Source organism: Oreochromis niloticus, linkage group LG5, assembly GCF_001858045.2.
Source record: "Oreochromis niloticus isolate F11D_XX linkage group LG5, O_niloticus_UMD_NMBU, whole genome shotgun sequence".
In the NCBI taxonomy this organism is placed as follows: domain Eukaryota; kingdom Metazoa; phylum Chordata; class Actinopteri; order Cichliformes; family Cichlidae; genus Oreochromis; species Oreochromis niloticus.
In genome coordinates, this window is record NC_031970.2 from 19,605,279 (window position 1) to 19,632,654 (window position 27,376).

Here is a 27,376-nt window from a genome sequence, read left to right on the forward strand (position 1 = left end):
GGACGGGAATGTGTGGGCAGTGAGATCACAGTGCGACATACTTTTCTTTTGACCACCCTCCAACAGTGGCAGTAATTGTTGCGTATTTGTTCCCGTACATTCGAGCGCAGTGTCATCCGAGCCCGTTTATGAGAGGGGCCGCCAGGTGTAATTTCCAGAGGTGTCACCATTAAAATGAAGACACTGCTCAGCATGGATGCGACTGGCAACGCCGGAGGTTTCGTGTTAATGTGAGAACTCACATTACACATTATGAACTTCATATCGGCTTCTGATATAAATGATGAAACACTTAATTCTACTTTTTAAAAATCTTTACGTGACAAAACCCCCAACTTCCAACAGCAGTCAGTAACGGCCTCAAAACTGCAATTCCAAAAAAATCAACAAAAAATACGGATAAAAGACCCTCGGGAGAGTTATGAAACAGCAAGTCTGCTCGTCTGCATGATCAGGCAAGAGTGAAACAACAAAATATTCGAAGGAAACCGGCATTTTTACCTCATCAGTGGCCACTGATGTTACTGAACCTGTTCTAAAAATTCTCAAGTGTAACATAGCTGCATGCACCAAAGAGGGGTCCAAGTGATTCAGCAGGGCTCAGTCGCCATGGCAACTTAATCTGGTCATGTTAAAAGCGTGACTTTGTGGACTGAAAGAACAAACATGTTTTTGCTTATTGTAGCACCTCCCAGTGGTCAAATGACTTTTTTTTTTTTTTTTGGTATAATCGAATTATTTGGTTTGGTGTCAAAATAAATGACACAGTTGCTAAGATATGACCTCATTTCCTGTTTGGCAGGATTGCCGGAAAGAAGTTCAATCAGCTGTAAAATAGATTTGATTATCTAAAAATCCACCTGAAAACTTGGCAGAAGAGTAAGGATGAAAAATTTGGAAACACTGTGGGTACACAGCTTTACAGCCTTGCTACTGCACTGAGGTCCAGTGAAAGATAAATAGGAGCCTCTGGTAATAGCCAAGAATAAAAACTGGGCTAGAAATGAGCATAATAGGTCTGCTACAATGTTACCTCCATTTTGAAGCACCAGGCAGCTTTTCTAAAGTACAGACACACGGTCAGGGTACAACAAACAGGCTTAAAGCAGCAACAATGCCTGGAGAGATCAGACTGTACACAATACAGAACTGAAAGAAACAAAAGATCAATAGCTGATGTCTTTGCTGTTCTCTCTCTCTCTGTGTGTGTGTGTAGGTGTGTGTGTGTGTGTAGGTGTGTGTGTGTGTAGGTGTGTGTGTGTGTGTGTGTAGGTGTGTGTGTGTGTGTGTGTGTGTGTGATTTTTATGCACTGTTGTCTTTTCTTCATAGCTTCGCATAATATATGTGAGGTTACTCTTACATTTCTAAAATTGTTTGTTCGGATATACATAAGTGTACTGCAATACATGTGTACTTTTATAACAATGTACAGTACAATTATGATACATTCACTTAATTTCTGCATTAATATCTGCAGGGCTTAAACTTAACTCTGACCAAACTCAGCACAAAAGCCTGCTCCATGTTTGTGCACCTCCAAGAAGGAAAAGAGTGAAATACAGAATTGGGTGAAAACATGATTCCTTATACTTGGGGAACGCTGGATAACCTAGTATTTTGTCATGGTTTTAGCTTTTCCTAGAGACTGCCAGATAGCTAGACCTGTGTAATCATACAGAAGGCTCTCAAATGTACTAAAAGGCAAAACCTCGTTAGCTCTTACACACAACCCTACTGGATACAGGAAGGCTTTGAATCCTGGTTATTACAGTAATGCAACTGGATGAACTTTTCACCCACTGTGGTTTATCTCAATGACTTTCTGAGCTAAAATGGATTATGTATGAAGGAGAGTTCAAACACAGGTGGAGCACAGATTGCGGCTCGCTGCGCTAATGCTACAACAAAATGTCCAAGAACAGTGCACCCATTTCTCTAACCAGTGGTAAAGCAGCCATACACTGTTTTTTATTTTCCTCTGCAAGCATAACAACCTTGTTACAAAATTGTAATAAATGTCATTTAATGGATAGTTAACCACAGGTCTTTTTTAAAGGCAAAAAGTCTCAGGAATCGAAAGAATAAGAGATAAACTGCCTTCAAAATCATGTGGCAAAGTAGTCTTACCCAATCTCCAGTTTACTCTGGCATTCAAGTGTCTTTCATACATTCAAATCAGCTGTGAATGCACTGAAAACATATTTTTTAGTTTTAAAGTCTAGATTTGTTTAATTCTTTTCTGTCTCTCTTTGCGGTTTGCCAAGCACTGTGAATGTCCTCTATGTTGGAAAAGCGCTACAGAGACAAACAGCCCTTGGATTGTAATTCTAACTATGAGGTGTAATAAACAAGGATATGAGTCTAAATATGATTCATTGAGATCTCCTTGGCTGTTTGCTTATTTTACAAAAGAAAAGACGATGAAAAGCAGGCAGAGCACCTTTTCTACTCCAACTCTCTTTTAGAAAGTAAGCAGCATTTAAAAATCTGACAAAGAGTTTGAAAAGACATCTGAGCTAAATGCTACAACATAGCTCCTTTTTTTCAAATCACGAAAAAAATGACAGTAATTCTGAATGAGTCTTCTGTAAACAGTTAAGTGGCAATCCTGCATCTCTTACATAACTGTTTTACTGAGCTAATGTTGCCTGGTGACAAACATAATCACAGCGACTAAGCAAATTTGGATGGAAGGGCTTGGCAACAGAATTTGGTTGAGGGCAGAAACAATCAAACAGTAAACACAACATCCCCAGACAGATTAGGCGCTCTAGGTTTGGGCCAGTAAGAGCATGTAAGTATGTCAGCATGTCTCGACCTGTAATTGTACGGTATGCTGCGCTTTGTGCCAGTGAGGGCAATTTTGAAATTACTAAAAAGCAGCACAGAGATGAGTCACTCGCAATATTTAGTAAAATGTAACCAGCGGTGGATGAGATGTGACACGCACATGGATAAATGAACAGGCACAATAAAAGACAAGGTCAAAGATCGTCAAATTTAACACACTACTGTACAGAACTCTTGAGCTTCCCCTTCTTTTTCATATTTTGCTTCTAAGGAGATGGACTTATAATTTTTTTGAAAGTGGTCTTGAGCAACAAAAGTCTTTTGGCTCAGGCTTTCCAAAGTTTACTCTTTGAACGTTGAATGCTTTTTCACTCATTTTCAGTCCAGTTCTTGCACTTGACCATTTTTAAAGGAATGTTGCTTTTTGTTTGTGTTTTAAGACACTAAACACTGACCTGTGAATCATTCAAGCATGAAACGGCACCCAATGTAAGGGATGAACCAGTGTTGTGTCTACACATAATAGACAGGGAACCAGTTTGGTTCAGAACCAAAGGCACTTTTTGTTACTAGCAGCCTGTTGCAAAAACACAGAATTTGTTCCGCTGGGGAAAAAGGGAAAAAGGACTGAGGTATGCCAAGCTATACAAGAACTGGACTGAAAACCAGCGGTACAGAGTGAATACAGCTCAGGAGAGAGTTAAAACAGCGAGTGTCCCCAGCTTTCTTTAAAACACAGTGGAGGCTCTGTCATGTCTTGGGGCTGCATTTGAGCCAGTGTTGCTGGGGATCTTTTTCAGAATTCACTCTATCATTTGCTACAATCAGGAAATTGCTTAAAAATATGTGACTGAATGACATCTGTTGCTGGATAAGAAAACATTTTTTAAAATTCATCACCTGTCTTTTCTACTTCATTTTGCCATGTGGAGAACAGGTGTTTCAGTGGTTGAGCAAATAACTGTGAAACCAAAACACTACCTCCATTTTCATGTTACAGTGCAACAAGTGGAAGGTATTTCATGCAGGCTCCCTACATCTATGTGGATGTTAAATAAAGAGCTGAAGTCATGGTGCCTTGTCCAGACTAGCCCCAGTTCCACTAACTATGGTAGCTCATTACAAACTCGTCCAAGCAGTCCTCCTTTATGAACAACCTGAACACGTTAGTGGGGTTTTACCATCCAAAATGTGTCCACGACAGAAACTCAGAGGCACTCTTTTTTTTTTTTTGTCGTCAAATTTTTCCTATTTTAGAGGTTCAGTCCTGCAATTAATGGAGATGTTTGAGCTGACTTGCTCTTTGACTTTCCTCTGAACCTCGCCTCTTTTATGGTGCTTCCTAAAGCCCACTATAAAAGAGAAATAATAAATAAGCACCAATGTGAGGCTGGTTTTCAAAAGAGGCTGTGCAGGTTTTCCCAGTTCTAAAACAACTCAAAACATTGTCTTTCTATTATGAACCAAACGACTTTAGCTCAGAGAAGTTCCTACACGTTACAGAACTCCCATTTTAATCTCATCACTCCTCTGCTGACTCCACAGAGCCACAATATGAATAAACAAACACATGTTGATGCAGGAACTGACAAAAACTATTAAAACGCTTAGTCTCTGATAGTCTAAGATACACATCATGAGGCACTGAGTTCAACACTGAGTGGGCGAGTAATGTTTTCTTTTGGGTTGTCAAACTAGATAAAATCTCCTGCTATTTCATGCGTTGTGTGAGATGTTGTATTTCCGCTTTCTCTCCTTCCCTCAACCTGCCTCCGCTTTCCAGATCAATACTACCCCGTTTAACTCACTAACCTGATATGGCTCCCTGTTTCTCAGCCAAGCCAGCTATTGGTGTCTCTGTGTGTGTGATTTTTGCACGTGTCCCCAGGCAGCGGCAACATAATACAGGCATATAGTTTTCATGTGGAGTGGAAACCAAATCTTTATGCTCCTAAAAATAGAAAGAGCTGTTTTTCTTTCCTTTCCAGAACACATTATGTTCTCCAGTGCCCTGAGCATTACTAGGGTCTTTTACAAAGTCTTTCAGGTTTGTTATGACCTGTGCTACAAGAGTCTGAAAGTCAAAAGAAGGCAAACTAGTGCTGGTTCGAGGTGGAAAAGTTGATTCTTTGCTCTAAATTAGGTTAATAAATACACCACGACCACATGAAAAGAACAGGAAAAAAATACATTAAAGTAGAAACTACAAAGTTTAAAGAAAGGAACAATCGCCCACAAGAAGCTAAATGATGGGGATAAAAAGAAAATCAAATCACACTAATAATCAGCAGGTGTGGGGTGTGTATACATATCCACATCTAAACCATTGTGTTGGCAGAAAGCCACTAAATAGCCCACCAGGTAAGACTAATGTTTGTAAGACAGCATAAAGCTCAAAGAGCAGGCAAAGGATTTTTTGTTTAAGAGACATGGCAAACTTTAACTCTATGTAAAAAGCAAGAGGACATGAGACTTTAAACATCTGTCTGTAAATCACATTATGAGACACGTCTTAAGCTACTTATTATCACTAAATGAAAGGATTAATTTGGCTGTAGGTCAGGTGGTAGTGTGGGTCATCTACTAATTGGAGGTTGGGGGTTCTACGCCTGGCTGCTCCAGTCTTGGAGAGGGCAAAACACTGAACTTAAAGTTTTTCTGAGATGCATTCATTGGAGTGTGAATGTTAGATAGAAAGCACTTAGGCACAGAAAAAACTACCTGAATGGATGTGCATGAGGCATGCTGTATAAAGAGCTCCAGTGCTCCAGTAGAGTAGAAAAGTGCTACATAAGAAACAGCCCATTCAGACTGACCTGCAGAATCCTGAATTACATTCAGTGACATATAATTCACAGTTCCTCTGAAAAAAAAAAAAAAAAAAAAAATCATCCATCCATTTTCATCTGCTTATCCAGTTCAGAGTCATGGCAGGAGTGGAGCTAGAGCCTATCTCAGTTGTCTGAGGGCGAGAGGCGCGGTACACCTATATATATGAAACTACAGCCTGACTATTTTATGTGTCCACCAACTGCTAGTTGTTTTTAATCCTAACACGTATTTGTTCCTTATAAGCAAAGTATGACTTCTTGACTTATGGTCAAAAATGTGTTATGTGAGTCTTAGCGGCCTTGACCTTTGACCTTAAAGTTCAAAAAAGTTCATCTCTGAGTCTAAGTCTACATTCCTGCCAAAATTTCTTCCACCAACGAAGATCCCGCGAGGTGTTCCTGACATATCAGGGTGATGGAGAAGACTGAAATAGATGAAGAAATGAAGGGATGAAAGGACAACCCCAAAGCATAATGCCTTCGGACATGGGTGTCGACGGCCCCTAACCATCTCTCCGAGTAAACTGATGGCTTAACATGAACTTTTAAAAAAAATGTAGTCCAGAATCTAAGGGATAAGGTTCAGAGTAATGCAACATATGCTAATACTTTTAACCTTTTTTTAGGCAAAGAGTCAGCTAAAAAATAAAATAGTATATTTAAGATTTTAACAAATACAAGTTAACTAATACAACACCAAACTACTGGTACCAAAAAGCAAATACTGGCCTGTATACTAACACAATCATGTTGTTAACAGACTGGAAAACATGAATACAGCCATTCCTTATCCCAAACCCAGTTTAACCTTTACAAGTGTACATCTGTTCTCTCTTAAAATCAGTTTAAATTCATTTGATTATTTCACTGAAATACTGAGGTAGTAAATCGAGCCTGTCATGAGCATAATGTTCATCTTACAAATCAGATTTCTTCAAGTTCCTCATTATCAAAAATACTGGAAAGAATTTAAATTCCTCAGAGAGCGAAAAATAAAGGTTTCCTTAGAGAACAGTGGTTTATGTTCGAGAGCCCATTCTTCACAGAAACTGATTAAAAATATTGTGAGAAAGTGCTCTCAGGGAATTTACAGTCCATTAACATGTTCCTTTCACATTCTCCTAATATTCCTTAGAGCTTCAGTTTAGCATCTTTAACAAGAACATAAATTCTGTGCTCATGGCCATGTCTGTGTTCATCCAGAAACAATATAGTTTCTCCTGGTCATAAATGTACAAATACAACACTGATCAAAAACAAAGAAAATGTAAAAAGAAATAGAATGAGGTTAGTTAAAGAAGAGTAAAAACTAAAACTGAGACTGTCAATAGATTTTAACCTACTTATATCGGTTTCTGGACACAAATTTCCCAGCATTATTTTTCTGTTCCTGAACATGATTTCTCTCCAGTCTCATATGAACAGATTCATGTTCACAGACATGACTTTTCTTAACTTTAACTTTTCTTACTTACTTAAAAAAGTCCATATGTTCCATGTGTTGAAGGGTGGGGCGGGGGTTGGTGGTGCAGTGAATCATTTTTGCTACTCACACCAGACACCCAAGTACAACTCAGACATGTCACTGATTTTCACAAATCATTTCTATTATTTTTTAATATGCTATTAAATCACAACAAATTACACGGAAAGATTTAGTCAGTGCAAACAACTTAGATTTAGAAGAAGATCATCGTTTGGTCTAAAGTACTTCTTCTTTTAAAGCTCTGTTTTCTTGGTTGCCATAGCGATGCACTGTCTGGACAACAAACCTCCCACAGATACAAACTATACTTACTTCCTTACATTACACAGAAATTTGTGCTGACTGTCAGGAAAAATAAAAACAGTAGAATTCACTTCCATAAACACAAACAAACAGACTGACTATGTCATATTTTGCTATGAGGCTGAACTCGATGGACAAACACGTAGAATAACCAGAGAAAGAAAAATGTCATACAAAGAAGAGAACAGTTAACATGATAGCCATGAAATACTGTACCCTAATGCAAAACCAGTGTATTAAAAAATCCTCCTGGAGATACAAGAAAAGGGCTGTTATAGGCCGTTTCCAAATAAATTTAATTTTCAAATATCTGAAAGCCGACAGCAGGCTTTAATTGACATTTTCATACTGATCTTTTTCTTTATCCATTTCATCTGTCTATTTATTTGTTATTTAGACTGTCTGATTATAAAAGGAGGTGGAAAATATGGCACGTTATATGTTAATATGACCTGATTTCAGCACAGATAAAAATTTAAAAAATAAATTAAGAGCGAAGAGAGGAGAGAGAAAGCGTTATGGCAGCTGAGAAATGGGAGGGGGCAGACAAGAGAAAAAAGCAGCTAACACAGCAGACTCTGAGCCTTTGGAAGATTCAGTTTAATGTTGAATTATTCATCATCTTTCCTCAAGTATTAGAGTTACAAAGAAATGTAATGGTGAAAAACAGTGCTCGAAAAAAGGTTTATAAAGGAGTAGGACCGGAATAAGTAATGTTGCCTTGTCAGTCGAATCTCCAGAGGATGGGCGGCAGTAGCTAAATTACACTTTGAACTAGCTAAGAAAGTAATACGAGCACCTTAGATTGTTTCAGGTCACATCTCTTTTCAATGACCAACGACTGAGCCTGCGTCAGAGTTACTTTTTGTCCGGCTGCAGAGTCAAAGTTAAAAAAAATATTGGTACAAGTGCTAACCCTCAGACTTCTAGCAGATACATGTATGGTCTTAATCACGTTGCCATCCGCCTGGCAACGTGATGACAATACCCCATCAGGCATTTACAGATGAATGAATTCAAGCCATTTCCTTCATCTTTTTCAAACTTTGCACACCTTCCAAAGCCTTCCACGTTAAGACTTGTTAACTACAAGTGTTCTTCTTTCCATTTTCTGCATTTCTTGAGATTCTTTTCATTTGGCTTTTAACAGCAGCCTCAACAAGACTACTCTGAGTGAGAGTTTGTGTGAATATAGAAGGAAAACCTACATAAGTACTATAATTGAGTGCAAGAGTACAAGTTTGCAGCCCTGTGGAAAAACTAATACACCCTTACTGCTTCCATAGGAATTCAGAGGGTAAGTAGCAGCCAGGTGCTTCTAATCAAATGCACTTGATTAAAATCATCAAGGAAGTGTGAGCACCTCTATAAAAGCTGGAGTCTGGCTAGTTTGCATTAACGTGTGTGTTAACACAATGCCATCCCAAGGTTAGACGGTGCATTGCCCCTCTTAGCATGTTAAATGTTAAAGTTTGTGACAGTGCAATTTGTGCAGGACAAAGCCTTTTTTCTCTAAAAAGAACATGGCAGCATGGCTTTGCTTTGCGAAGCTGCATCTGAACAAAAGACAAGAGTTGTGGAACAACGTCCTATAAATGGACGAGATCGGAGTGCAGATGTTTGGTTGTACTGCGGGCCGCATTTTTAGCAAACACCTCATATCATTTATTTGGCAAAACAGCTAAAAAAAAGAGCAGAAATTACAGGGTATTTAGCAGTGGTTGGTATATACCACATGACCACAATATCCATGATTTTACTGCTGGCCATCCAGACCTTGTTACATAATATACTGCCCTATTTTCTCTTTTTCTCAGTCACTGCCTATATGTTTATAACAAATCAGCGGCTTTATATGGTGTGAAGAGAATGACTCTGTTCTGGAAATAACTGCAACCATTTGGGAAGGCCATTTTTTTCCCAGTGACAGCCTGAATATGAAATATTGCTATAGGTGAACAGAACATTCCCTCTTTAAAATGTAAGAAAAAGCTTACAGAAACCAAGATGCATTTTCTCTAATATCTAGTCCTAGAAATGACATCGCCCATGTTTCCACTAACCAAGAATGAAACAAATTTCCAAGAGAGCCAAATAGCAAACCAGATGCAGATGGTCCATCTGGTATCGGGGCTGGGGTACAGTAGGCTTGAAAGAAAAAGGCTGGCACCACCCCCTGGGAGGGGTCAGCTAGCTGGCAGTTCCTGCCCAATATTAAACGCTCCCACATGGTGAACTACAGTTTGAAGCTCAAGAAAGGAGAGGCGAAAGAGCCAGCGCGAACCCTTTGACAGAAACACACGGATACAAGGAGTGATTCTGTGTCTCTGCAAGGCCATTAAGCATTTACACTTACTATTCGAGAGTAAGGCAATAAGTGCTGCTAGCACGCATATATGAATGATGTATTTTCCTCAGAGTGCACAAGCTCGGAGCTGAAACACTGCATCGAGTACAGAGAAAGACCAAACATCTTTCTGCTGTCTCAGCTCCATCTCGTTCAGCTCTTTACATCTGTGTCCTCTCGGTGCCCTGTTTCCTCTCTCCTGCCTCTTCCTCATGACTTTAGTCTCCTTTTTTTCAACCACATGACAAGTTGTTTCTCTCACCTGCTGACTTTGTACCTTGAACAATTTTATTCTGTTTAAATACTTTAAAATTCTTTGCCACAGGCAAAAAGAAAGTTTCTTGTGTCTGTATTTTTGTCTTGCTGTGTTGTGTTTCTATCAAATTAAACAGAGCTACAGGCATTTCATTTAATACTGTTTAAGTTCGCCTGCAAAAAGTTTCAAGTGAAAATTATAGAGAAACTTTTTGCAGAGCCTTAAATTGTTTCTGACATTTATTCCCCGTGGCCTTTCAGTGTCCAACACTAATCGCATTTATGTAGTTAAAAAAAAAAGACAACAAAAAAAGGACATATATTGATAACAAACAGAGCTTGCGGAGTTTAAATTGGTTACTTCTCTTTTTCAGCTCTTCCTCAGTGATCTATTTTTAGTCCTCCAGGCTCCGGTCTGGCCTTCACCAGATACAGAAAAACCTATGGTGTCGGTGTCTAAAGGGTAAATGGACAGGCTCTTGTATATTGCTTTTCTACTCTATTTTACTCTTTATGAAAAATGTCTCATACACCCACTCACACATTCATACAAGCACTTTCTTCAAGTGCTTTCTATGTAACGTACACACACACACACACACACACACACACACACACACACACACGCTCCGATCATCGCATCAGGAGCAACTCGGGTATCAGTATTATGCTCAAGATACTGTACTTTGGCAAGCAGACTGGAGCACCCAGGAATCAAAGGGAAGCCAGGAATTGCATATGATCATCTTAGTCAATGAAAATATAATCCTTATATATAAAAAAAGGGTTTATATACAGAAGAAATTGATGGCGATGACCAAATGAATATAAAGGACAGATTTCACAAACAAACTTTAGCCATACAGCAAGTTTCTTTTTTTAAGCTTTTGCTTTGGAGGATGTTAAGTACAATTACATTTTGGAGCCCAATCTTAAACAGCTAATGCGCAGATCCCCAGTCTCGGTACATCTCACCTTCTGTAGAGAATAACTGCTATAACAATACTGAAATATAACAATAAATGTGAGGAATAAAACTAAACATAACTGCATAGCATTAGAAAACCAGACAACACTGTGAGGTTGTGGAGGGTTTTTTTTTATGCTTCTTTAATGTCTCTGTACTGCAGGCTGTAAAGCAAATGATGCTTTTGTTCTGAAGAGTATGAGTAGGAGGCACAAAGTACAGTACACTCTGTCATGAAAGACCAGGACTACTTCTGCTTACCTGAGTGAGAATATCCAGTTGGCCTATAATGTGTTCCAGGGTGTTGGCTAGACCAGGTGGGACCCCTCCATCTGAAGCCTGGGACTGTGCTTGACCCTGGGGTGAATGCTGCGGTAAACTCTGCGTTTGTGTCTGATGGGCGGTGGAGGAACTGATGCTGAGGCTTCCATTGGCATTGGAATGAGATGCTCTGCTCTGGATGCCAATCTGTCTGTAGCTCTGAGTGTGGGCAGCAGTTTGAGAGTCCTGCCTTTTAAATTGCTGAGCTGGATCAGAGGTCTGGAAACAAAGAGGACAGTGAGAGTGAGAGTTGTTAGAAACTTTGATATCTTGGATGTGTGCCTGTTGGGAAAGGGAGAATCTTTTCTGTTGTAGATTGTGCCACCAGTGTCATGTGATATGATAAGAAGTGTACTGATAGAAACGGGGTTGATATTTATTCAATCTCTACACGAAATCAAATAAAAATCTTTTTAAAAAATTGAATATTACTTAGTGAAAACAAAATTGCTGCTCTGGTTGACAGAAAAAGGTTTTAAATTAGAGACAATCGAGGAATCGCCTACATAAAGTGGCAACAGCGGTAATATTAAATATTAAATTTCCTGACAAAAATAAGTCAACAACTATTAATATCAATGCAGGGTGAGTTTTTGCTCAATGTCACGGATATTTGTCATGCATATCTACAATAAAAGGTGCCTCCCACAAAAACACCACCTCATCTATACCTTTATGAAAACTGCTCAAATGCAAACCCATTCTACGTGCTGTTCTTGAGCTGACATGAAGGCTACATGAAGTTTGGACGTCTATACCCATTGACTCTGCAGAAAGTTGGTGACCTCCGCGCACTATGCACCTCAGCATCCACTGCCCCCAATGTAGCCTACAAGTTCATGGGTGAGCTGCTGTTGTTCGCAATAGCTTCCACTTTGTTATAATACTAGGGTATTTCACAACGGGACTTGTCACATAAGTGGCATTCTATCACAATGCCACGCTGGGATTCGCTAATCCCCTAAAAGCGACCCATTCATTCACAAATGTTTGTAGAAGCAGTCTGCATGGCTAGGTGCTTGATTTTATACACCTGTGGCCATGGAAGCGATTGGAACCCCTGAATTCAACGATTTGGATGTATCTGTGAATACCTTTGGCAATATAGTGTAATTAAATAAACAAACAAACACCCAATGACTAGTCTCATCGTCCCCCTAGTTGACTGGCAAAATCTTTGGTCCAGAACTCATTTGGAGCTTAAAGAGCTTAAACATTACAGTCTGAATGGAAACCAGTGTTGACTCACTGCTTCACACACACACACACACACACACACACACAAAAGGCTAAGTCTGTCGGCCTGCGTTGTGATTAATTCAGTGAGGCACAAACACATGAAGCTCGGTGACCACATCTCTCCATCACCATGTCTACATGACTAAATTTGTCCACACGTATACGTTTCCTTATATTTCTGTCTGCCTTTGCAGACCTCTGACTGATTGCGTACACGTGTGCGTGTGTGTGTCTGTGTTTACGTATATATTGTGTCACCTGTCCTCCATCCCAGTGAGGGAGACAAAAAGTGTTTAACTCATCACACATGCAGACTGAAGCCTATTCACACTCAGCTCAACACGTCAAACTGTGTTGTTCCTAAATGAGTGGAGCTGTCAGCGATTGCTTGGCTCATCACATCTGCCACAGACGTAGCTTATAAGTACAGCCAGAATAAAACGAGCATGGGTTCCCTGCAGTCATGTACAAAGAGTCCAGGAGATGATCTTTGAGTGAGTATGACATGTGGACCTGTCTGTCCATGTGTCATACTCACAATATCAGAAATATCATGCAAAGTTACTGTTGAAAAAGTGGCAGTGACAGAAACTGTATAAAAGTCAGTAAATATGATACAGGCAGCCCACGGATAGTGCGCCGCGAGATAAAACAATATGTAGAAGCCGTTACAGGCTGAGACTTTAAATTGCAGAAGAGGAACTTCATCAACAACATTAACAGTTAACTGTAGCTTGTTTATACACAGGATATTTGATTTAGTCATTTTTAAAATGACTTAGCGCCTGTTGATCATTTAGCTTGACAAATTTGCACTTTTTCCAGCTTGTTTCACCAACTGACGGGATTCACCAACATTTCTCGATAAATCTGCTGCCATGCAGCCGCAGCTCTCTGAACTGTTCAGTGCGTGGCCAGAGAGCAGAGCAGCAGCACATTCGGTGGACCAATCAGAAACCAGACAGAAGCATGAATGAGCTGCAAATGTGTCTTTTCCATTAATCGTTAATCTTGATAGATGGGTGTAGTAGATTAAAGTGCATTCCAGGGTTTATATCCTATCTGTCCTTCCACAGGCTGTATGGAAGTATCACTGTATTTTCATAAGTTTTAAAGCTTATGTATGCATGTGGGCGGCAATGCTGTTGCTAAAACTATAAATCAGTCTGCTAACTCAACATGCTCTGTACCACCTTCATCTAACGAGAAGTCGGGGAAAACCCCGTTACTCACAAATGTACATGCAAGTACATGTAAATGTGCACATAAACATGGTAACCATCCTCCTAATGAATCACCTGGAGTGGAAAAACCAACAGTGGAAAATTTCCTGAGGCCAAATTAAACTCTTAGTCTGAAACAGCCAGCCATCAATATACCTCACAAGCTGCATAAAAAAATACATACACACACACACACACACACACACACATACATATATATGTATATATATATTTCATCACATTAGTCTGACACACACACACCTTTCAGCCTTTGCTGCAGAAAGAAGCAGAAACGTTTTGTTTTATTTAAAAGCATAGGCTACAATGACAATTCTCTTCTCTGTAACTTACTGGCGTCTCAGAGGAACAGCTAAATGCACCCTCCTTCCAAGTGAAACGTGAAAAATCCCAGGGTGTCTTTCACAACACAGGGCCAGCAGGGTGACATACTTATGGCTGACAGGCCAAGTAGTCTATTTAACTCCCTGTAACATGTCTAAATAGTCTATTTTACCATTGCAATGCCTTTTTTTTACCTGCCACTCCAAGACGTCTCTGGATCGCTTTACAAGCGCTTCAACTTCAGCTGCTGCGCATTTGACAAAATAAGTGAGCAAAGGTGCTAATTTGTGCTAAATGGCGACCCATAAAATGTTTCCCCCTGTGGCACAATGTTTATATCAAAATCACAGTCTACAAAAGTGCAATTTTCCTCATTTGCAAGACCTGTGACTTTGACTATGAGCTAATCAAACACACCTTAAGCTATAGTAAGTTAAAAAGTTGAATATATATTATTAACTTTTGTTCATTTTCTTGGGTATCCCTGCTGCCACTGGGTAATAAGCAGGTTGCAACCTGAACAAGTTGGCAGTCCATCTCAGAGCTAACACATAGAGACAAGCAAAAATTCACACTTACGGCCAATTTAGAATCACCAATTCACCTAACAAGCGACGTCTGTGGCCTGGGGGAGGAAACCTGTGTAGGCACCGTGCCTGCACCAGTTTAGAGCTTGACACCTACTTGCTGTGAGGCGACAGTCCTAACCACTGCACTGCCACACCGCAACTGATTAAATTTAACTGGCTGAAGCACGATAGTCGTTATAATTTTGCGAGCTGGTGAAACAATGAAAGGAAATTGTTTCGTGGAAGGAAAAGCGCAGACGTGAACAATCTAAATCAGCGATGGCTGCATTCCCTTTAGCTGATTCATTGTTATGGTCTTGTTATTGTACATGATAAAATATATCATTAATATTGCCAGTGACACCTGCTGTATCTATAATATTTAAGCATTTGCTATGAAAAAAGTCATGTATAAAAACTCTCTGTAGTCCCAATGCTATATTTTTGACACTTTGAATTACTGCTGATCTTTATATGGTCCATAGAGAATAAGGAGTGGCAAGTACTTTTGAAAAGAAATGATAGAGGTAGCGGTGCATTTATACTTATTTCAGGTACCTTATCAGTTGTGACGTGTCCATGACAGACAGGTCAAGGGGAAAAAAGTTGATAGAAGCTACTTTTAGCCATAAAATAAAATGGTTATAAGCTCATTACCATAAAAGCGGTCGGTCCTGTCAGTCAGCTAAAGTTAGCTCAAACAGCTACAGTGTCAGCAGCAGCATTATGGGTCACCAGTTTAATGTCAAAACACTTTCAGGCACAACTTATCTTTTCTTACATTAGATCTTTATTATGTTGTTCATGATAGTAATAAACCTGTATCCAAGTATGCCACTAGTGTGATATCAATAAACTCCATTTAAATCATTTATAAAAGACTACAAAGTTGAAAATAATAGCAGTCAATTTAATGAGGAGAAAACATCCCTATTAGATATCTCTTCTTAAACTTTCAAAATCCAGTGGATAATGAATGGAAACATTATACTGTGACATTATATTTGATTCATATCACACTCAAACAGAAATGTAGAGAACAAACAGGAAAATTGGTTTAAAACTGCAAAATGCTGTCAATCTATGAGTTTCCACAGTCTATTTAGGGATCATTTCTATTCTTACTTTAAATTAATCACAGTCATTCAGGCAATGATTCTCTTTTACACTAGTCCTAGCGCAGATGGCACAGCTGGTGATAATGGCTCTTGTTGCTCTGCCACTGCATACAGTGTAAAGCATCAGCATCATCTCCTCACTGATCAAATAAGGCTGCTAGGTGTGTGGGTGTCACAAGATAACCGTAACACGTAGACAAACATTTTCACCAGCTGCTGATATCTCAGTTAATTAGAGTGAAGCGAACCTTTTACGAGAAACTGCTAGTGATGGTTTTTGATGAATGAAGCCTGAAGTTACTCGGCCTCGATTGTGCCTCTCGACTCCACTACAGACTCAAAAAGGGAGGCCGTTTCTCACTCTCATTTTTTATCTGTCCTTGACTGGCTCTCTCATCCTTTTCTTTTATTTTACTGTTTTTTTTCTGCTTTCATTTTCCTCTCCCCCTCCCAGCTCCCCAACAGGTGTCTCTTAATGCCTCTCAAATTTTCTCTTTTCAATATCATCTTGCTTGTTTTCTTCTCTCCCGTGCTTGTCCTGCTTTCCCACTTTCTGTACCTTCCAGCTCTTCCTCTCCCTGCTCCTCCTTGCTGATGCCCTCTCGCTCCACTAGACCATTAGGTTCTCTTTAACTCCACTTCTACGCTGTCTTCGGCAGTCCTTTGTCACACCCTCCTGCCTTTCTTTTTAGCTCCTGATGTCAAATGCATTCAGCTCACACTGTCAGAACAATATCGCCGGCCTTATCTTAAAGATTCACACACATAAATGCAAACAGAGCCGTGCATCTGAAACATCTGTGACTGATGGGGGTTTATTTGCACTACAAAGTGAAGGTGATTCAGCGATAATGGTAATAAAATGATCGAGGAAATTGAAGTTCAGCAAGTGCAGTCTCTGAACACCCATCCCACACACACACACACTTTCCACTCCACATCCTAAAGCTGAGCCACACAGTGTAGTGGTTTGTGTGTGTGTGTGTGTTGGGCTGTGAAGGAAAGCCTGCTGTGAGTTTGCAGCTCGTCTGTCTGCACACGTGAGCATGAGAGAGACCCAGATGTGAAGCTAGAGACAGAAAGTGGGGGAAGGGGTGGAGGGTAGATGGAAGGATTAAGGCGGATGTGATCAGAGAGCGCTGATCTGCCTGTCAGCAATAGATGGCACTGGCGCGCGCGCGCGCGCACACACACACACACACACACACACACACACACACGTTAATGCATCTATGGCCACACCACAAACCAACAGCAAATTAAGATTTGCTTAGCTGTGTTGAGCAGAGACAACCTGAAGCACACACACTTTCAGTCTTTAGCCGGAGAGACCTCATCTTGCAGCTGGCTTACTGTGTTTAACAAATAGGCCTACATGTTCCTGGTACAGTTCCCATCACTGGAAAATTATCACGAAGCTTCACATTCCAAGTATGTTAAAAGATAAGCGTATCAAATTGGCTTCTTGTGAAATCCCTGTGAATTTGATTCTGAGAGAGTAATGGGTATGGGTGGCCTTTGCCCCTGTATGAATAAACAGAGCATTACTGTCTCATTAGACAATTTCTTCCTGGTGTGATGAATTTCTGCCAAAGGCATTATTGTGTAATAGCGGATGATCAGCAGAGGAAGAAGGGTGGTTTTAACACCTGTTTGTCATTAGATGATTTAAACACAACCATCTCATAATTATCTCATCATTTCTAAAAATGTTAAATGTTATACTGATGAATTATTAGCATATTACTGTACACGGTAAATGCATATCCACTTGCTATTAGGAGTAAAAGTGGGCAACATGTTACTAGCAAATAAGTACTAGCATTATCAGTGTTATCCAGGTCACATTAGAGTCCTTTTTCAAAATAGAAGATGTAGTTGGTCGCCAATTTATGAAGTGTAACTAGCTTCGTGTACCCAATTTTGTCTACCCATTCTGTCAATGAGTGTATGGAAAATTAAAATAAGTAAATCAAAAATAACAGTACACAAAATACAAAAAGTTCCTTCAACTTCAAGTAGCTTTAGCCAGGGATACTTAAAGTGTGTGCAAAATACCATAAAAAAAATAGCCCACAAAAAAATATTCATTTTTGTCAAGGTGGCCAAAATATAAGCAAACTAGATATTCAAATGCTTAAATGTCTAAAGGACATCACAAAGCGAGCGTGTTGTGAAAAAGTGACGATGAGCATCAGTAACACAGCATTGTTATATCTTAGAAACTATGATCCTCATAAATGTGGTATGTATTGTCAACATATAGAAAGTATTGTAAAAAAACATTTAATATATCAAGTGGCGCCCTCTTTAGGACTGATCTGAAAGTGATAATAACACCACATAGAGCTATTTAAAATGCTTTCTTTTGTTTGTTTTGAAAAACAACGTAAAACTTGATATTTGAAACTTGAGGGTTATTACTAAACATTAACACTAAACAACTAATTTTACGTAACAATTAAATGAAAATGATTACAATAATTTTAGCAGAATACTAGTAAATTAATATGGGTTAAAGCTGGGCAAATAACCAAAGCCCGAACTTTGTGGTTGTTTATACTGTAATGTGTGTGTGTGTGTGTTTAAGTGAGCTGCCTTGGGGGAAATTTGTGTTCTCGGAGTGCTTTTTGTTAACTATGTTACAAGACTGTAATGTTCCTTTCATACCTTTGGAGTCAGGGGCTGTAGCACATTGATGCATGCTTCTACATTCGACTTTATATTCTTATGATAAGGATACAGGTTTTTGATATTAACTGTAAACGGGCTCACATTTTCTGCATTTCTTTAATTAGCCTGCAGTGGGATGTTTGGGTGCATGATGGGCAGCAGTGTTCTGCAACGTCTGTGGTTTCTGCTTTCTGCCAAACAGCATCCTGTTTACTATATTTTGTTTCTCTGAACATAAGTCAATTTATAAAAGCACATTAGATCCACTTTTCCCATATTAGAGCATCTCTATGATTCCTCAATCCCTTTAAACTCATAAAGCCTTTGAATACCCTTTCTAAGAGATGCAAACTATCAAATTTAGGCGAGCAGTTGACATTTCTCTCTCCTCTGCTTCCTCTCAGGCGACACGTGTGTGAGACTTGTGGCAGTATAAGAGAGATAAAAGGGCTTGTATTAATAATAAATTATGAACGGCTAAATTATACATGAAAAGGAAAATCTAGGAAGCTTGCACTTCCAGGTGCAGCTCCAAGCATTACTTAAACTGTAACAGTTGGTAACTGGCAGGATCTATTACTGTTGTGTTTAATGACTTGAAGTGAAAATCTGTAAAGAGATGCTAAATAGCAGGTCTCCACGTGAGGGCGACATGTTTAATTCATGTCAGAAAAAGGTCAAACTCCACGTGTCTCTATTACTTCATCAGTCAAATCAGACTTGTAGTCTAATCATTACAACCAGAATGACTGTGAAAAACCTAATGAATCTCAGATGAATTTATTTACTTAATTATGTATTTATCTTGGTGTTCAGCTCAGCTATAGAGTAATTTGCATATATCGATTGTCAAGGTAATACCTGCCATCTCTATCAGGATTATGTAACCAGGAAACAGCACTGTGGATACGTTGGACACAGTTTCTAATGGAAAAACAAACAAAAAAGAAAGGGAAATAAACCATAAAAAAGGAACAAAACTGTATATTATGCCATATTTTCACTTTTAACTTTCATCCTATACACAAAAAACACACAAGTAGATTTAGAAGGATGTGGACACAGCCGTACAATGATATCACAATATTTCAAGGAAATGTGTGATAATGAAATTTATGGTGATATAGAAAATACTGAAGAACATTTTATCTGTGATTGAAGCTTGCAGGCAGCGGCATTTATTAGTGCAAATAAGATGAAGGGCATTTTCAATCCATCTTTTCCAATGATCTACTGTCACTGATGACAGACTACTTAATTCAAAGTGTGAATATATCGCCAGCAGTAGCAACAACAGCAGCAGCAGCAATGGCAGTGACACAGCAGAAGTCACATATAAGCATAAAAGTAGCCTTGGTAGCGTTTTCCATGGAAGTTTTAAGTAAACACACAACACGACTGCTTAACACTTTACTTTAACAACAGCAATAACCAAACTATCATAAAACTGAAATTCAAAAACATTTTCTACCTTTGTTTTTTCACTAGCTGTCTAAAGCTCTGCCTTTTCACCATGTAACCACATCAGAAATGTCCTTCCTGTCGTATGGACTGCAGTTAGCAAGAGCTCCACCAATGAGTCATTTGTTTACTTTTGGGTTACACAAAAATACCAGCTACTAGTTATCTCATCCTTGGGTGTCTTCATGTTTTGGTTTTACTCGATGGTGTGTTTTTACCCCAAGTGGAAAAAACAGTTTTGTAGTTTCCACCTTCAGCAGGAATGATTTTTTTCCCCATATTTTTGCAAAACATTGTGCTTTGTTAGATAGTTCCCATTTTACTAAATCGTCAGGAGGCTGACAAGCAACTCTCACCGTCAGACATGTTTGGGCATGTGCCGTGTTTGCGTGTGCTTGGGAAAGTAAACAATGGTTTTGCCATATCATTGATATCAATATATGATATTTTTATACTCATGTAAAAATGTAGAATCATACTATTGTGGACAACCCTATTCGGTAAGCATACTTATGTAGTACGCACTGAAAAAGACATCCATCTTAACTGCCCATTTAATCCAATTGTGCACCTTCAAACACATCAGCAAGTTTTTTTATGCTATATTTATGTGCAAATACTTTCATCAAAGACTAGTGCTATATTCTCAGAGCCAGCTGCTAAAATGTTTGATGTGCTTTCATCGGACGATATCTCAAAGCTGGCACCAAACTAAAACACAACGTGTTAAAGAAGTCTCCAGTTAAACTACTATAAGGCATGTTATCTAAAAACAGTAGGCCAGCTTGTTTCATATTTCGATATGTTTGGTCTAATAATAACTTTCAGCTACTGCTTCACTGGAGATCTAGGATTAAGAAAAAAAAAAGACAATTGATTACAAATACTAGCTTTTTAAATCCTTTTAAATTTATTTACATTTATTTTTATACTGAAAAGGGTAGCAGGTAGCACACACTCCAAATACATTTACTAGATTTAGAGATCGCAGTGCATCTTCTGTTGACCAAATTGTTTTTATTTATTGTGGAAACAGTGGGAACTTCAAGTCCATGCAGACCAAGGTGTTTAATTGAGATTAAAACTGTGGTCTTCTTTTCATATTTGTGGTCATTTTATCTATTTTCAATGTTCTGATACTGAAATCACTAGTAATTTATGTTTTCATCTGACTCAGAGGAATCCTTGTGAAATTATTTAGCTGGGAGTGAGTCGATATAGACATTTTTTTTTTTTAAAGTGAGAACAAGACCTGGGTACAGACCCCTTATTTGTTTAGTTTTCGTTTGTTTTAACAGATGATTGGAGGTTGATGAAACGGGATCAAAAACCTCCTGTGGATGATTTGGGATAAACTGACAAGGCAACAACCAAACAGTCTGACAAAGCTCTCTGGGTGGCTCTCAAAATTTTAGATTTCGAATCCGGATTTTCCAAAACATAAAAAACAAATTTGCCAAACACAGTACAAATATAAGGATCATTAATCTCACATGTAACCTATGAATCCATGTGGGGTTTTTTAAGAAGCGAGAGAGCCAGCGCAAACATCATAACTGAACCACAGCTGGTTCTTAATCAAGCAGATGTGAAGAGCTGCTTTTCCATTAGTGCTCAAACTTCAGACAGCTGTATTTGTAAAATCATACTTCCCAGTGAAAGGGTTCAGTGGGGTTAAACAAGAACATGAGTTCTCAGAAGAGGAGAATACATTTCGTACATTGCACTAATCATTTCTCTCCACATGGTCCAGCTGCCCATTTTCTAATCAGTCTTTCAGGCACATCTGTAATAACGGCTGTCAAGTGGAAGAGCTATTAAATCCATTTACAATCCTGTTCTCTCAGCACAGAAAGGAAAGGCAGACAGAAGAAAAAGCAGCCATGAAAGTTCCACGAATGGCATTAAGAAAGCAGGTGCTTTTTTAAAGGACACTGAAAGCAAACTACTTAAACTAGGAAAAGGAAAATGTTAGAAATAATCACCTTCACATAGATGATGCTTGATAAACACTCACTTCTAGGTGAAGCTGATCGATGGAGCTTTTAAGTAAATATCGTCTTTGTTTAAAGATTACAGACGTGGATGAAGATATACAGAAATGCTATGATTTTATAAGAATGATGGTTTTATAATAGGTTGAACTGGATGAGTTTCACTGCTGGACTAACGTCGGCTATGTATGTGACTTAAGAATCCACTGATAAAACTTAATGTTGCACTTCAGTCATGTAACACTAATGCTAGTTGCTCAAAGTGTGAGAAGGATATCCTACCTTTCCTACCTTAATTAGTAGGCATAAATGGATAAACAGACACATGTCAAGTTAAATCAAAGCTTTTTTTTCCCTACAACATTTTTATATTTTAAACAACCTCTGTTGGCCAAAGTGCTGTACAGGTTATACAAAATATACACTGTCATTAAATTAACAATAAATATGCACTAAAAATCAAATAAAAACAAGTAAATAAGACTGTGTTTGCATAAGAAAAGACAGGATACTAGGATATAAGGGTTTTTTAAGTGATTTAAAAAGACTGGGCAGCCCTTATGTAAAAAGGGTAAGTTGTTCCGAAGATTCGGAGGTGCCACTGAAAAATTTATTAACATTTTTTTAACATTTTCATAGTTTTTTTTAAGCTCATTTGATGATCAATCTTTGCTTACAGGAACAATGGCGTAAAAAACATCAGCAAACTTCTTTTTGTTGTTGTTTTTAAATAAATAAAATAAATATAAATAAATAAGATAGATGACCTTCATTAGTCCCACAGGTGAGAAATTTGTTTTGTTACAGCAAAGTGCAAAGTTATGTAGCAGAAATTAGAAAACACTGGAAAGCAATAAAATACAATAAAATAAAATACCATATACAAAAGAATAAAATAGAATAGAATAATATATACAATAGAATAAAATGGGAATACAAATACTATATACAACTGAGTAGGAAAATACAAAAATACAACTTCGTCAGAAGAAGAATTGCACATATAGCAGTCTTATTGCACATGTGTGGGTTTGTGTGTTTGATCAGCTGCAAAAGTCTTTATTGTGGAGTCTGACAGCAGTGGGGAAGAAAGACCTGCGAAATCTCTCCGTCCCACACCGTGGGTGCCGCAGTCTCCCACTGAAGGAGCTGCTCAGTGCTGTCAGAGTCTCTTGCATGGGGTGGGAGATGTTGTCCAACAGGGATGAGAGCTTAGTCGCCATTCTCCTGTCACTCACCACCTCCACTGGGTCCAGAGGGCATCCTAGAACAGAGCTGGCCCTTCGGATCAGCCTGTTCAGTCTCTTCCTGTCCCCAGCAGAGATGCTGCCGCCCCAGCAGACCACACCGTAAAAGATGGCTGAGGCCACCACAGAGTCATAGAAGGTCTTCAGGAGTGGGCCCTCCACTCCAAACAACCTGAGTGTCCGCAGCAGGTACAGCCTGCTCTGCCCTTTCCTGTAGAGGGCGTCTGAGTTATGAGTCCAGTCCAGTTTTTTGTTCAGATGAACACCAAGGTACCTGTAGCTGTCCACAGCCTCGATGTCCATACCTTGGATGTTCAGTGGTTGCAGTGGAGGATGTTTGTGCCTGCGGAAGTCTACCACCAGCTCCTTGGTTTTACTGGCATTGATCTGGAGGTAGTTCAGCTGGCACCAGTCCACAAAGTCCTGAGTCAGTCCTCTGTACTCCTTGTCGTCCCCATCAGTGATGAGGCCGACTATTGCAGAGTCATCAGAGAACTTCTGCAGGAAGCACTGGGTGGAGTTGTGGGAGAAGTCTGCAGTGTAGATGGTGAAGAGGAACGGAGCCAGAACCATTCCCTGTGGGGCCCCCGTACTGCAGACGACCCTGTCCGACACAGCCCTGAGTCCTCACATACTGTGGTCGGTCGGTGAGGTAGTCCAAAATCCAGGTAGTGAGGTGATGGTCCACTCCAGAGTTCTCCAGCTTGTCCTTCAGAACCGAGGGAAGAATAATGTTGAAGGCACTGGAGAAATCAAAGAACATGATTCTCACAGTGCTCCCAGCGGTCTCCAGGTGAGCAAGGGAACGATGTAGGAGGTGAATGACGGCATCATCCGCTCCAATGCCAGGTTGGTAGGCAAACTGAAGTGGGTCCAGTGATGAGCTCACCAGGCGCCGAAGCTGAGCCAGGACCAACCGTTTCAGGGTCTTCATCAGGTGGGATGTTAGAGCCACCGGCCTGTAGCTGTTGAGGTCCTTGGGGCGTGAAGTCTTTGGCACTGGTACGACACAGGAGGTTTTCCAGAGCTGTGGGACTCTTCCCAGCCTCAGGCTCAGGTTGAAGAGGTGCTCGATCACCCCACACAGTTGGTCCGCGCAGGACCTGACGACCCTTGAGCTGATGCCATCTGGGCCCGCTGCCTTCTTGCCATTAATCCTCCTCAGTTCCCTCCTAACATGGGTGGTTGAGAGAGACAGGCTGGAGCCTTGTGATGAGTGTGTATTGGATGCTGTTGTTGGGGGTGGGGAGGAGTGAGCAGGGTGAATAGAGGAGGTGTGAAGTGTCTGAGGTGTCAGAGGTGGAACAGCAGCAGTGGGGGTGGGTGAGTCTGCAGCCGATGTTGGAGACTGCCTCATGGCTGAATCAAATCTGTTGAAGAAATGATTCAGTTCATTTGCCCACCTCACATCCCTCCCAGGCAGAGCGTTCTGATGTTTGTGGCCTGAGATGGTTCTGAGGCCTCTCCAGACTTCACCAACGTTGTTTTGCTGAAGCTGGTTCTCAAAGTCAAAGTCAAAGTCAGTTTTATTTGTCAATTTCTTCAAATGTACTTGCCATACAAAGGAATTGAAATTACGTTCCACACTGTCCCATGCGTAGACATTGACAACAATAAAGTGCAGATGCACAACAAAAACAGTCCTAACAATAAGGTAATATTTAAAAAAAAAAAAAAAAAGTGCAGGTAAACAAGGCATTATAGGTAACATACAGGATATAACAAGACAAGACCTAACATATAATAAAGTGTTCCAACAGTGTGCCCTGGAAAGTAGTATACTAGTCTACTTGAGGTAGTCCCAGGTTGTGGTTGGTAAGGGTTTTTGTTTTAATGCAGCATAAGACTGTAGCAGCAGTAGTAGTAATATAAATAATATAATTAGTGCTAAAAAAAATACTAAAAATATATAGCAGCAGGTGTGTGCAAATTGCAATGCAGAGGTAGTTGTTTCCAGTCAGGAGTGTTTTCCAGTTCTTGGTTTAGAGAGTGTTTCCTTGTTGGGGAGTGTGCGTGGTGGGGGGGTGTAGAGTCCAGTCTGTCTTCCTAAACTCCTGCCAATCTGGTGGTTCTGCTGGCTGGGAGCCGGGAGGGGAGAGAGTTCAGCAGTCTCACAGCCTGGTGGATGAAGCTGTTGGTGAGCCTGGTAGTGCAGGAGCGGAGACTTCTGTATCTCTTTCCAGAGGGCAGGAGGCTGAACAGACAGTGCGCAGGGTGGGTTGCATCGTTGACAATTGTGATGGCTTTGCGGGTGAGGCGGGTGGTGTAGATGTCTTGCAGGGAGGGGAGTGGTACACCAACTATCCTCTCAGCTGTTCTCACAATGCGTTGTAGAGCTTTCCTGTTATAGTCAGTGCAGCTACCGCCCCACACAGTGATGCAGCTGGAAAGGATGCTTTCAATGGTTCCTCTGTAGAATGTGGTCAGGATGGGTGGTGGAGCACTTGCCCGCTTGAGTTTGCGCAGGAAGTAGAGGCGCTGTTGTGCTTTCTTGGCCAGTGATGCTGTGTTGGTGGTCCAGGAGAGGTCCTCACTGATGTGCACCCCCAGGAACTTGGTGCTGCTCACCCCCTCCACCACAGCGCCGTCGATGGTCAATGGGGGGTGACAGGTGTGGCCTCTCTGGAAGTTGACAATAACCTCCTTGGTCTTGCTAACATTTAGCAGGAGGTTGTTGTCTCTGCACCACGTGGTCAGGAGCTCAACCTCTTTCCTGTAGTGGGTCTCATCGCCCTTGGTGATGAGCCCCACCAGCGTTGTGTCGTCCGCAAACTTCACAAGGTGGTTGGAGCTGTAGGTTGGCCATCTTCTGCCTGTAGCTGTCCTTCCCATTCCTTATCAGTCCCCTCAGCTTTCTCTGCACCCTTTTCAACTCCTCCTTGTCTCTGGATTTGAAGGCCCTCCTCTTCTGCTTGAGGACAGCTTTAATTTCTGGGGTAATCCAAGGTTTGTTGTTGGAGAAACACCGTACAGTCCTGGTAGGTACGGTGTTATCCACACAGAAATTAATATAGTCAGTAATGCATGTAGTAAGGCTGTTGATGTCCTCTCCGTGGTCGTCACAGATCACCTCCCACACAGTCGACTCAAAACAATCCTTAAGAGCCTCCTCCGACCATCTCTGTACTGTGCGGGTGGCTGGTGGCTCCCAGCGCACTAAGGGCTCATACACAGGGACAAGGTGCACCAGGTTGTGATCAGATCTGCCCAGTGGAGGGAGGGGTGATGAACTGTATGCCTCTTCTGCATTGGCATACAGTAAGTCCAGTATTTTATTGTCTCTGGTTGGGCAGGTCACATACTGGGTGAAGGTGGGCAGTGTGGAGTTCAGTGAGGCATGATTAAAGTCCCCTGATATTATGAGAAAGGCTCTCGGAGATTGTGTTTGCAGTCTGCTGACCACAGAGTGGAGAGAGTCACAGGCTGCATCCGCGTTGGCTGAGGGGGGCCATACGCTGTTAACACGATAACATGCGAGAATTCCCGGGGCAGGTAGTACGGACGCATGCTAACAGCTAACAGCTCAATGTCTCTGCTGTAGAGTTGTTCTTTCACAGTGATAAATAGATAAATACAGACATATGGAAACCTTCATTTTAGCAACTGTCTGGAGAAAAAAAACAAACAGATCGCCAGTGCATCGGCCCAGCAGGAGGTCATCTTAGGCACAGCAGGCTGTTGAGATTGGTCGAATAGACTGGTGGAAACCCCGACGAGTGAGATGACATGCTGGGGACATTGTGTTTATGCATTTCTTTTTCTCTAATGGAAATTGTAAACAGCACTTAACAGTTAATTTTCATTTTTTCACCTCGTTTACTATGAAGTTTGCCAGTCTGGATTCTCGAGTTTAAAGGTAAGGCAGCTTCACTGTGGGTGGATCCAAGCTCATAGTAGACCAATCAGTAGGAGGGAGAACAGCAGAGAGCCAGGTTTGGTTTATGTGTGTGTCTGCACATGTGTGTGTCTCAGAGAGAGAAAGAGAGGAAAGACTTAGGCCGTGCCCTTGTTGATGTAAGTAACACTATAGAAGTCAAAAGGCTTGAAACCAAACCGGTCCCAGGAGTTTCCCAGACGACCAGTGACACCAGTCTCCTTTGTGTGCGTCCATGACACATTGAGCCTTTTTAATATTTAAACATCGCTAATGGCAGCTCTGCTCTGTTTGTTTCTCATTTATCCTTGGCTCACACTCCTTTCAGTCACTTC

At 40.5% G+C, this 27,376-nt stretch overlaps 1 protein-coding gene and 1 long non-coding RNA gene across 4 annotated transcripts in view; one reads left to right on the top strand and one right to left on the bottom strand.

Annotated features, from left to right (window-relative positions):
- The window catches only part of LOC109202267 (uncharacterized), a 712,495-nt gene that overhangs the window by 575,746 nt on the left and 109,373 nt on the right, over positions 1-27,376 (top strand). The window lies entirely within an intron of this gene.
- Positions 1-27,376, bottom strand: part of poc1a (POC1 centriolar protein A) — a 51,004-nt gene that overhangs the window by 1,278 nt on the left and 22,350 nt on the right. For all 3 annotated transcript variants that reach the window (XM_019359314.2, XM_005459038.4, XM_013277063.3), the window contains exon 10: positions 11,242-11,520. In XM_019359314.2, the coding sequence (XP_019214859.1) occupies positions 11,242-11,520 (279 nt within the window). The remainder of the gene's footprint in view (positions 1-11,241; positions 11,521-27,376) is intronic.